The 13182-nt window shown below is 48.2% G+C and overlaps 1 protein-coding gene across 2 annotated transcripts; it reads right to left on the reverse strand.

Annotated features, from left to right (window-relative positions):
• Positions 1-2381: 2381 nt before the first annotated feature.
• On the reverse strand, positions 2382-11408 carry LOC120643646. Of its 2 annotated transcripts, XM_039920068.1 has the most exons (6): positions 11009-11408; positions 9577-9662; positions 3764-6268; positions 3462-3674; positions 3258-3382; positions 2382-3021 (listed from the first exon to the last, which is right to left on the reverse strand). In XM_039920068.1, the coding sequence occupies exons 1-6, from the start codon at positions 11009-11011 to the stop codon at positions 2612-2614; spliced, it is 3342 nt and encodes a 1113-aa protein (XP_039776002.1). In that variant the 5' UTR covers positions 11012-11408; the 3' UTR covers positions 2382-2611. The 2 variants fall into 2 exon arrangements, with proteins under 2 accessions (XP_039776002.1, XP_039776003.1); XM_039920069.1 differs by lacking the exon at positions 3764-6268 and having other exon boundaries at positions 11009-11407.
• Between the last annotated feature and the right edge of the window lie 1774 nt (positions 11409-13182).

Below are 13182 nucleotides of genomic sequence, written 5' to 3' on the forward strand. Positions count from 1 at the left end.
ATTCTTTTTCGTAATTGCACGGCTTTACTCCAAAATCAGCATTTTATGGCGTTGAGCATCCGGTGGCGCCGCCACCACCACTGCCCACTGATATTATGGAGCACGGCTTTGAAGCTGCCAACTCCTCAAAGCCTGTTCACCGTAATGGTGCATGCTGTTGCTGTGCAACCTCGGTGGCACAGTGCACGCAACCGTCAACGGAGGTGTCTCAGGAGCACCACCGAGTTGCAGGGGAGCTGCCGAAGATCTAATACCAAAGAAAATGTGTTAGGACTTAGGATTCAGGCTTGAATTCTTTCAATTGCGCAATGAAGCCCAGATATAAGTGCAATTTTGTAATTCCTCTATTTTTTTTCACACCATCAGAAATCATCTCACAAATATCGGTCGTCTCATTTGCATCAAGAACAGGAAGCATATGATTGCTTTATATATCTTTTTTTCTGGAATTGCTACACTTGCATTCCATATTTCCATATGGCCATATTCTATATAATATATGGGTTTCAATATAAATTACTGATTCCACATGTGGGACAAAGGAACATTTTACATTTGGCGTCACCATCTCACTCACGCGCTCCATCCTACGGGCGCGCATATCTCCCTAGTATATAGTAGCCGTACGTGGACGGAACGAAGCAACTGGCCTGGGTCATCAGCTCGTGCGTCTTTCCCAGCATGCGACGGGCCCGGCGGCGCACGTTGCAGCCGTCGCGCGGCCGCAAGTGAGCCCGTCGCGCGATCGAGCTGCGACTCGGCGAGGAGGGGAGAGCTGAGGCTGGTGATTGGCGGGCGCCATTGACCCAAGCATGCATGCATGCCGCATCATGACGAGCGAGGAGGGAAGTTGAGCACGGCGGCGGGGCCCTTCATGACGAGCGCGGCGGTGTCGTGTGCCGCTAGTGATAGCAGCTAGCGCCGCAGCGTGCGCTGCTCGGCTCCTGCGCCAAGGTCGCCGTCGACGCGGTGCCGAGGCCGGTCTTCTGCGCCAACATCCTCGCCATGGGCACCAGGGACGCCATCACGCTGGGGTGGCTCAATGGGATGCGTTCGGCGGCGAGCAGCATCGACGGCGAGCTGGTGCGGCTGGCGGCCAGAGCGAAGTTTCTGATCCGCAGTCTAGCGTTTCATCCATCCGCAATCCAATAAGATTTGGATTATCCTATATTTTCTATATCCAACAAATCCAGTCCTTACATCTAAAATAGTTGGACGTCCATATCCAACTATGGATTAGACCCAATCCATTCCCAGGAGTAACACCAACCAACACAAATGCCCGCCAAGCTCCCCTGGCCGGGCTCTTCCAACCTCGCCTCCATGGCTCCATCTATGCCTCTGCTTCGGTCCTCCCCTGTACCAGCCACTAACACATTGATTTGATGTTCGTGGCAAATGCAAGTTCATGCATAAAAAAGGATGGTAAATGCAGAATTTGATACTAGGGATCCAGTATAAACAATTTTTTTTACGAAGATGTCATCGTGAGCGTACTAGATCCGCTAATCCGATAGAGTAGCTCTTCACATCATGTGGACGCTAGGCATTCTACCCTGGCCTGACAGAGGTGGCGCCATGATTTCGAGTTAGGCCCGGGTGCAAATTGCAAAAAGCAAGCTGAGAAGGCACTAGCAGGTTACCACTTCTTGATGGTTGGAAAAATAAAAGAGCTCCCATCTAGTAGTTGTGTGGGACTCGGACTGAACCTATGCGGCCACAGAGTAGTTAGGCTTTCATTGTTTTTCCCCCTTTACTGAATATATACCGCTATATTTTCCTGCAAATGCAGGGCCATGGTCGCTGCAGGCCACTCCTAGCTCCGCCACTGCAGCCTAGCCGGAGGGCCGGACCGTGCTCGGTGCTCCACTCTACTGAAAGTGCGTCCGAGGCTCGGCATCTCAATCTCCAGCATGTGGTAAATTAAAGTAATTCGTTTTATTTTCTTTTGCACTGTGTTCTCAAGTCAAAAGTTAGGTCAGAGAGAACATCTCAGTTCGGCATCATTAATCTTTAAAGACAACTCTTACGAACCACTCAAACAAGAAATTTGCTTTGATGGACTCTGGCACTTCCTTGGTATCTGGCAGTAGAGAATACTCCCTCCTAGGGGTGTTAATTGATGTTTCTTAGGTGCATTTTTAATCCTCTTTAGTTCAAAATTTTATTTCTCGAAAATAAGATCTCAATTTGAAAAATTAGTATAAAACTTTGAAATAAAGAGGATTGAAGGTATATCTAAATGTCATCAATTTGCACCCCTACTTCCTCCGTTCAATTTACAACTTTTAGAGATATCGTTAGTTAAAGTTAAAAAAGTTTAACTTTAAAAAAAATATAAACATAGCTATATTCTGGAAGAGTAAGAGACAATGCGCACATCATAAGGAAACCTCAATTTTATATTCTTTGCTCAGTACAATCTTGAGTTTTTCAAAAGCGACAAATTGAAAAAAGCTCCAGTCGAGCTTCAGTTTGGTACATCATACACTCCTACAGGATTAACGACCATCTAATTTGGTCCTAAACATCACAGAAGGTTACAGCTACGCTTCAGAAGCCGGAACGCTGTTGTCGCGGGTTAGTTCTCTGACCCTACAGCATCGGAGGCCTAAAGCCCTAAAGAACCCGGCTTCACCAACCCCTTCACAGCAAACACAAGTGCGCCTTCATTTTCCAGCTCCTTGATAAACTGCTCCGATCTTGGTGTCTGCGCAACGACAAGGCCAAGCAGCTTGGTTGGGGGAGCTTCTGAATTTGCGTGAGGCTGTCCATGATCACTGGGGTCAATCTCAGTGCCAACACCATGGACAGCGCCTGGAGACGGTTGCCTCTCAGATGGCATGGTACCCTTTGAAACAGGAATTTCTTGGTCCTGGGTGTCACCTTGCACCTTATCTTCACGGTCCTTTCTCTCCGCAGCATGTGATGTAGAAACCTTTTGTTTCACTTGACTAGCTGCTTTGCTCTTGCATGACCTGCGCCTGAACACTCCCCACAGATAGGGTTTCCCTTGGAACGCTACAATACAACAGGATTTGTTAAGTGAACTGCAAAATATAAGCAGTAGATGTCTAAACTATAAAACGCAAGAACTTAACTGCAATAAAATAAATAACTTTTCAAGTGTAGTAGTTGACAGTAGAAACAACTGCAATGCAAAATTGCGCTGACCAAATGCAAATGCAAGCATGCCATATAGTATCCATGGCACTAGTAAATAAATTACATTGTGAAATCAACAATATGATACTTACTTTGACATTGCTCTGGTAGGAGAACAGAAGGGAAGATCAGCAGCTTGTCAACGCCAAAAACATATTTCAGAATTATGCTATGATCAGTGACATACTGCACTAGTCGATCCAGATCTTTATTTGGCCTATAAAAGCAACATCATTTAAACTAGCATGTAGCTGAAAATACAAAACAAGCAAGTAGGCATAGGGTAGGCCACACACCTCATATTATCTGAAAAGAAATACAAGCCAATGCTTTCAGCAGTAGGTTCTGATGATGCCTCCCACCTCTTTGGCCAGGCTTTCAACTTCGAATGCTTTGTTACTTTCATTACAGGTGGTAATGATCTTGATAATTCCTGCACCTTCTTGCATGCTTGATTTGAGAGATGTGCAGCCAGGGAAATATACTCTTGGCCAATCTTCATGATTCCACTATCAGTACAAAAAGTGAAAATATTAGCACTGCAGAGACAAATATTGAAATGATTTAGAATGAATAGGATTGAGGGCATCTAACATACATCCAATATGATCTATCAACGGGTCGTGGACAAAAAAAGCGTTCTTGATCTGTAGATGCTGAAAAGACTGGCATCCCGGATATGCTACAGTGGTCCTCTGTCACTGCAGCTTCTGATGCTAACTGCTCAGCATCGTTCGGTGCGCACCGCACACTAGGATTCCTTAGAGGTGCATTTTTATCTTTATTTTCCCTTCTCTGCTTCTTTGTCTGTGTATTTCCTGGACGCGACGCTTCCTCATGATTCCCTCCAGATCTTCTCTTGTTCATTGCACCATTTTCTACATGTCTCCTATTCATCCTTACCTGTTCATCATTCTTGCTGGATGGGGGGTTTGAATCTCCCACCTGCATGGCCTTGGCATCTTCATCTTCATCACATGGTAAAATAGGTCGTTTTCTTTTCATGGGCACAATATTCTCAAAAGATTGAGCTGCACTAGAAAATATTGGCTCTGCATCATTGGCATTATTTACTTCCTTAGTCTTTGAAGACAACTCCGAGCCAACACTTAAGCAAGCATGATCGGATTGCTTTGATGGCCTACAACTTTTCAGTTGTGCAGGATCAGCATTTCTATCCTTGGTAATGATCTCAAGCTTGGTTTCCTGATGTTTAGTATGATATTGAGTGTGTATGTTTGATCGATTTTTAAAGTTACTTTTTGTTGCCTTGCATGGACTATTCTTGGAAGGCAATGCCTCACTGTTATCATTTTCCGTTTGTGATACTTGGCTACAAACCACATTTTTGGCAGCAGAAACTGAAGCCTTCGGCACATCATCTTGGGTATTCCTTCCCTTCAGCTCAGAATTGGGATGGGAGCTTTCATTAAGGCCATTGTGACTGCAATGGAGTTCGCCATTCAAGATGTTTAGATGTGAAGGTACCTCAACTTGTCCACTCTCCGTGTTTTCTATGCTGCACAGATTATGTTTATCTGATCTATTTGCTTCATCTGAGTTGTCTACATCAGAAACCAAGCATTCTTTTGCTGTTAAGGTACTTGATCCTTGGACACTATCCAGTGCAGAGGTGACAGTTTCCGTGCGTGACAAGCATACTGTTCTTTCAGCACTGTTTTTCTCAACAGCTGAGTCTCGTTCTTCATTTGAGGAACTTGATGGCTCCGCCGATGGACTCAATCTCTGGACATAATCCAGTGCAGGGATGACAATTTCCGTGCCAGACAAGCATTCCGTTCTTTCAGCGCTGTTTTTCTCAACAGCTGAGTCCCCTCCATTTGAGGAACTTGATGGCTCTGCCAAGGGACTCAATCCCTGGACATTATCGACTGAAGGGGTGACAGTTTCCTTGACTGAAAAGCATTCTGTTCTTTCAACATGGTCTTGCTCAACAGCTGAGTCTCCTCCATTTGAGGGACTTGATGGCTCTACAGTCTTTGACATTGACCTCGAGAACAAGCACACTATAGAAGAATCCAAGACGTTTGTATTCCCAACATCTAGACCTGATGACTGCATTGGCTGTGAGTAACTTGATTGAGGGTTTGATCCTAGGATACTCTTTGGCACATCCCCCCATGGTTTAATCACTTCTAAAGGCTGAGGTTGCTCCCAACTTTCCGAGGTTGAACCACATATATGCTCCTCACTTGACAATGTAGGACTAGTTTCACCAGTAAAAGACGGATGGGATTGCTGGGCATCATTAACTGAAGCAAAAAAGCCTGCCTCCATTTCTTGTTCTTCAATTTCTAGTGCAGGGTCCAAGGGTGAATGGCTTGAGGCATTTGGATTAACCCCCACCCAAGGACAAGACTGTTCCGCACTTTCCGATGCCTGACTAGAACCATCTTCTGGCTCCACAGTTGGCAGTGGAGGACAAGAATCATCCGTAATAAATGGTTGGGATCTCTCAATGATTAAAGGAAGTAAGTCAGTTTTGCTACCTTGAGGAATGGACCCTTCAACATAACATGGTGACAAGGAACACCTATCTTTTTCTTTTAAGAGGCCCAGGTCTAGACACTCCATAGTGTTCATAGTAGGTTCAACATCATCCATCGTCTTTTGTATTTCTGCAGCAAGGCCAGAAGCCGAATGACTTGAACCATCAGCAATTTCTGGCCCATAAGTTAAGTGATCATTTTTACTTTCCCCTTCCTTTTCAACATCTTTCAGCTTTGAATTTTCCCCAATGAACATTTCCGAAGAGTTGAATGTACCTTCACTTGGAAAATGTCTAGTGCAAGCATCTGTACTATCCCTTCTCCCCTTCCGCGATCTATGTTTCCGATGCCCCCAAGTACAATATCTTCTTGCCATGTGCGATCTATGTCTACGATGCCCCCATGACCACAATTCCTCCGTCACCTTCGCTCTATTCACATTTGGTTCATCAATTATAGAAGAACCCAATTGAATAGAGTGGTGGTCATCACCCCACCAATTTAATGATTCCACGGCTTCATTATGTCTTGGGGCGCAATCATCGCACAACCATTCAATTGATGGATCATAAATAACCGTATCCAAACAATATCTACAAAACCACAAATCACTCTAGTTAAGGATAGACCTTTTATGCCTCAAGAGCCATAGAGGTATTCAATTAGGGACAGTCCACATTACCCCCCTTAACTCTTGCAAAAGTACGAGTTTCCCCCAACTAAAAAACCGAATATTCTACACCAAAGAACTACTAAATCCGTCTGACTTTACACCCCTAGACCACCTCAGAGGTGGTTTTCAACTGATGTGGCAAAAAAGGGCGATTTCATCAGCCACATGGCAGTGGGCCCACATGCTAGAGCCACGTCACCTCTTCTTCCCTCCACGCTCTCCGCAGTCGTTGGTGCAATGCGCGGTCGGGCCCCCGCACGGCAGCGCGGCGCGAGCCTCTGCTCGTCGGGCGGCGGAACGACGCGGGCCTGAGCGCAGCCCTAGCGTGGTGCGATGCAGAGTGGCGCGAGCGGCGCTACAGTGCGGCGCAGACATAGGGCCCTGGTGGTGGTTCGTTGCCGAGCAAGTGGCACGGGCCTGGGCGCAAGGCCTGGCACTGCAGGCGGCAGAGCGGCACAGGCGCAACTGGCGGAGCGATGTGGGCGCGGCCCCCACGCGGCAGACGGCGTCACAGCACTGGTGGTGGTTCGGTACTGCGCAAGCGGCACGGGCCTGGGCGCAAGGCCCGGCACGATGGCGGTGGCACAGCGCCGGCGGTGGTCCGGTGCGGCACCATAGGCGCAGTGCGGCGTGGCAAGCAGAGCGGCGCAAGCAAGGGCCCCTAGGCGACAGGCGGAGCAGAGCGAGCACGGGCCCGGCGCGGGAGGCTGCTGCTCAATGCAGGCCTCCGTTGTCGAGCTGGGCAAATTTAATCGAGAACCGAGGACCGAACCGAACTAACCGAGAACCGAAACCGAAAGAACCGGAACCAAGAATTTCGATTTCGCGTTCGGTTCCCAATTCTCAGGAACCGAAATTTTCGGTTCGGTTCGGTTCCTATACTCGGTTAACCGAGGAACCGAGTGTAACGTCCCGCCTCCCTGAGGCCGGGCCCGCTTACATCTGGCAGCTCTCTAGGACATAGACTGCCCTCATAGACCAACACCAGTCTTTTCTGCACACTTTGCCCTCACTCGTGCGCAGCCAGGAAGAATTTACCGGTCGGTCAACCATCCCCAAATTTCTTCGGGCCAAGCACGCTTAACCTCGGAGTTATTTGGAGATCGGCTTCCGAAAAAGAAGTTGCAACTTGTTGGTATGAGTATCCTATTAATCCTATTAAGCCTGGGCCGGGGTGTCACACCGAGCCCATATGCAAATTAAACCCATGAAGCCCAAATGGCCCAAGGCGCCAGCCCATATTCTAACCCTAGCCCAACTCCTCACCCCACCCACCCACGCAGCTCCCACCACTCCCAGCGCCCCCTCCCCATTCCCCATCGCGCCGCGCCGCCGCCTGTGCCCTGCCGTTCTCCACCCCGCGCGCCCTGGCCCCCTGACCCCTCCGCCCTCGGGCTCTCGGCAGCTCTCGCAACCCTCGCCGCCGGCCAGCGCCAGCTCCAACAGCCCTCACCGCCCGCCCAGGCCTACCTCCCACCCGAGCCGCCGCCAAGCCCCACGCGGAGGCGGGAGCCCGGCCGCCGTCCTTGCCCCACGGGCCACGGCCGCTGCCCCTCCTTACCAGGCACCACGCCACCCCTGCGGGCTGCGGCTGGCGCCCCGCCAGCAGGGCCCACAGGTGGGGCCGGCGTAGCAGCCAACGGCAGGCGACGGCGGTCCCCTTCAAGCGGCGTAGCTAGCAGGCGGCGGCGGCTGTGGCGCGGCCAGCGCGCGACGACGGCGCCACGCCGATCCCCTGCTGGCTGCAGGCAAGGCGGCAACTGCGCAGCGGGACCTTGCAGGCGCGCGGAGGCGGCTCCCAACAGTCGCGCGGCGGGGTTGGAGTGGCCTCCGACCGGATCCAATTTTTTTTCCCTCATCCCCTGAAGATGTGTAACTTCGGTTAGTTCGGTTATAACCGGAACCGAACCGAAAGAACCGAACCTGAAATTCCTCGGTTCTTAGTTTTGAAAAGAACCGAACGGTTCCTATTTTTTTAGGAACCGAACTTCTTCAAGAACCGAAGAACCGAACCGATCGGTTCGGTTAGAACCGAACGCCCAGGCCTACTCCGTTGGTCAGGCGGCGCTCCTGCGCGCCAAGCGGCATTGCGGCACTGACGGCAGTTCAATGCGGAGCGGCACGGGCGTGTGCACTATAGGTGGCACAGCCGCAAGCGGCGGTGCGACGCGGAAAGCAGCACGGCTGCAGACTCAGGCCCCTACTCGGCGGGTAGCATCCCTATTCGGCATGCAGTGGCGTGGCGTGCAGGAAAGGAGTAGGCGATGTGGCTCTGCCGTATGGGCCCCACTACCATGTGTACAATGCAATCGCCCTTTATGCCACATGAACGTCACGTCAGCCAGAAACCACCTCTCCCTTGTCCCGGGGGTGTAAAATGAACGGTTTTAAAAGTTCCAAGGTGTAGAATACCCGATTTGTAGTGGGGGGGACTCGAACTCTAGCAAGAGTCAAGGGGTAATGTGGATTTTTCCTTCTAATAAATATCACAAATATTCACAATAATCGAATCATGCCATCACAATTTACATTATCTTCGAGATATGCCATTACTTACCTCTTTAATGCATTTATCAAAATCCATAGACCAAATTGCCCTTGTCTTCTTCCTTCTCTCTACTCTCTCCTACTAATTTCTCTATATGTGCTTCGCAATACGATGCCTAAGGGTGGGGGGAAAAAACGAAACCAAGGAACCGGACTGGGATGACCGGAACCGAATATTCGATCATAAGTTCGGTCTCTACTTCTAAGGAACCGAATTTAAGAATTTAATAATCTTTCTAGATGTCACAATTTAATAATATTTAATAATCTTTCTTAGTCAACCTACAACTCCTAGCCTAAGAATTTCTAGATGTAGAAATAAGCAACTTCAAAAATTCTTAGATCTAAAATGCCCTGCCACACAAGCCCAAATTCCAATGAGATTTTACTGTATGGCTCTCGTAAAGGCAAGTGTAAAAAGAGGTTAAAGCTTTTGAGCACCTTGATGCCAAATGAATAACTAGTGTACTATGTAAATACGATTTTATGGATATGATAAACAAGGGCTTAATTGATGCAGATTATTCTCTACAAGAATGATAATAAATCAAGCACCGAACTATTTTAAACTTCATTATGACAAGATTTAATCAAAATCCATGCAATTGTTTTGTTCTTTTTACTTGGGCACTTTAATATGAGAATAAAAAGACATGAAACCAAAGTAGAAAGAGAAGTTACCTGTGCCTAGTAGCATTCCTGCAGCTGTTACATTGTACCAAAAGATGCTTGTAACCGACAGCACCACACACTTCGCATACCACATCCTACAGAAAAACGCAAACATGTAAATTGGAGTTAATTTTACAAAACCTCACAGAACTATTGCATGGATCACATATTGCATCCACATTCAAAGTTGTGTCTGGATTCTTGCAATGTGTTTCTCATGTTTCTATCAGTCTGAAACTGGAGTTGATACATAACAACGTTAAAAAGAACAGAGCCTGTTCATCAGAAGTGTTTCACATTTATATAAGGTAGCTTTGTTTGGGCACTCGCCTTATGCTTCAAGTGGAGGAAATTGCCATGATCTCCTCGACCTCCTAGCCCATTGACAATGGAAAGACTTAGGAGATGAGGTTCCTCCTATCTCAGTTAGAAATATGAGGTCCAGTGTGGAAACCAAGTGTTTCTCTAACCCAACGATTTGTCTTTTTCTTATAGCACCCAGGCCTGACGACTCCTCTCCACCACACTACTCATCGGCCTCTTTCACTATTTGTAACCCGTCCGGACCCAATGAACCATACATCCAAATCGCCTTCCTCAACAGCGGAAGAGGGTGCTTCCCTTCCGCACCCTCAGCCCCACCCCACCCCAGCCTACCCTCCTTACATGTTGTGGCTTCTGACAACGGATTAACTACAAAGGCCACTACACTAATAATATCTTACAAGCCATCAATCGTTTGCCTCCACCATCAGACCGCCCTTGCGTCATTGCTCTGGTGATGCCTCACAGACTCACCTCATGGCTCTGGTGGTGCCTCACAGACTCACCTCACCCAGACCAACCTGAACCATCCCTCACTAACCTGAACCAAAATCCCCAAACACTAACCCAGGCAGAGCTCGCCGGAATTGAACTCGGAGAATACCTCCTGAGCAGAATGAAGACACGGATCGGGTGCCAGAAAGTCAGGTCGGGAGGGGGAGACGAAACACTAGTAACATTGCAAAAAGGTTCTTGTCGAATAAACGTAAAAACACTCCCCCTCGCGATTTCCTCTAGCTAATCAGCAGTAGTAGCCAATTTCACGGCCCTTTCTCAATCGCACCAAACTATGCCCACATACAGACATTCTTGCACAAGACAGGATATCCCAAATCAAATCTTACTCGATTCGATTCAGTTCTTTTTTTTTCGAAAGATTTATTCGATTCAGTTCCCCATCCCTGCTTTACATCTATACATTTCCCCCCCGTAGAAATCCAGCAAAAGTAATGCGCATAACCTCGAACACCTTGCCCTCACAGGGTTCGGTCTGCTTAATCCACGGTTTCATCACTCTTTTCCCAAGAAATTAACCAATCAAATAACGAAGAGAGGGAGAAATCCCGCAGCGCCGTCAAAACCTAAAGGGTGGGGGCTGGAGAGTGAGGATCCGTACCATTTCGCCGCGCCGTCAGACTCAGACGCTCCTCCTCGTCGCCGCCGTCGTTGTGGAGCCGCAGAGAGCCTCAGGGACAGAAGGGATGCGGGGAACCGCTACCGAAATCTTGCGCCCTCCTCCCCCAGGGCTTCGGCTTCAGCTTCAGCTACAGCCTCAGCTCGCAAGTGAGGTGAGCGCCGCCGCGGCCGCGAGTGAGCCCTGCGCGCTTCGACTGGGGAAAGAAAGGAGAAACGGAAGGCGAAGCGGTGGCAGCGGCTGCGGATGTGGGGACCACTGAACTCGGCAGCGTCGGCGCGGCACGTTGCCACCATGCGCGAATCCAGCGCCACGCGTGGCGTCGCGACCGGCGGCCGGCGCGGCGAAGAAGCGCGGCGAGACACGGCACTTGGCAGGCAGCTCTGTCCGAGTTCGGGGAATTTTTTTTATTTTTAACTTTTTTTTAATAATATTTTAAATTTAAACCGTATTGGTTTTTATTTGCAGGGCATATCCCGTTTGGTCGCGCCAGCCCGCATGGCGCGATAAATAGCCTCTGTCACGCCAGTGCATGTGGCGCGACAGTGTGGCCACGCTGGCGGCCCGAGCCAGCGCTGCGCCGCGACGGCGATGACGTGGCCCTCCCTGTCGCGTCACATGCACTGACGCGACAAGGCCAATGTCCTGGGCCCGCGCCGGCCTCTTCTCCCCCACCCTCTCTTTCCCTCACTCCTCCCCGACCAGAGCTGCAGCAGGTCGTCGCCGCCGGCCGCCCCACCCCCACAAACGTACTGCATTTTTTACTGTATTTTTGACTTGGTGGCGTGGCAGGTCCCTTTGGTCGCGCCACTCCAAATGGCGCGACAGAGTACGTTTGTAGCGCCATCCGGAATGGCGCGACAAGCACAGAATTCGGCCTTGCTGCTGCCTCTCGCTGCTGCTTGCTTCTGGTGCTGCGGCATTCAGGGTGAGTTAGAGGCTTAGAGCGGCCCTTCATTTTAACATGATCTGAAAAAGCAAAAGTTAGAACATAACCTGAAAATGAATGTGCTTAGAGAAGACCTCCAAAATAATTCTTTGCAACAGGATACATCTTCTTAAATGACTTCTTAGCATAGAGGAGCATAGTTCCAACATATGAGAACTAAGAAGCTAGCGCTTGAAATCAATTATAGCCTTGCAGGATCTCTGACGAGAGCATCAATTATAACCTCAAAAGATGACAACCAAACTAGTTTTTTTTAACTAAAGGCAGATACATGTGTGAAAAAAGAAAGAGAAGATATTGCACTGTGTTCTAATGGAAACTTGGCCACCAAAGTTCCAACCCTAAAGAGATTGTGTAAGATAAAAATATCTACACCAATGCAAAAGTATAGCTTTAAACTTTGGAACATGCATGGAAGGTATAACTGGCGGCAGGACAGCTGCAAAGATGCATTAGAAGAAATTTTTTAGATAATGGAATTTTCCGGCATCTATGATTTAACGTACATAGCCTTCAATTATTACAATTTTTCCGGCTTCAAAAGCTAGAATAGCAGGAGAACCAAAAAAATTATTGCAATGATACTTAACTCATATATAATACCATCATAATACCATCGGTTAAAAACAAACAAACTTGGGCACGCTTCATGCCACAATTTATGCATCTGTAGTTGCGACTGTAATCTAAAATAGTTGTTCAATAATGGAGATGACCCATCATTAAATTGCACACGATACAAACTAAATAAATTCCTAATTTCATAACCATACAATGTTCGAAATTACAAATAAAGTCTCATACACATACGACAACCACATGAATAGGTAAAGCACATAAATAGTCCAGCAATAAAAAAAGTCTGTCACACACATAGTTCAATCATATATAGAGTCCATACAAGTATAAATAAAACAATCTAATCAGAGTCGCCTTCAATCAAAAGTTCTCCCCAACCATCATCATCATCTCCATCATCTTTGACTACAGCTTTTCCCTTTCTCACCTCAATTTGGGATACTATGACCTCTACTTCCGCTGCATTCATTGCCCACCACTCGTCATCATCTCCATCATCAGGAACATAGTCATGCTCAGAAACACTCTTCCCTTTGTCCTGGGCAGGTAAGTCTCCTACAATTGACTTCATTGCCTCCATTTGAGTACCTTTAACACTCAAAACCTCCGGGCTCGCGGATGACACATC

Source organism: Panicum virgatum, chromosome 8K, assembly GCF_016808335.1.
Source record: "Panicum virgatum strain AP13 chromosome 8K, P.virgatum_v5, whole genome shotgun sequence".
NCBI lineage: Eukaryota > Viridiplantae > Streptophyta > Magnoliopsida > Poales > Poaceae > Panicum > Panicum virgatum.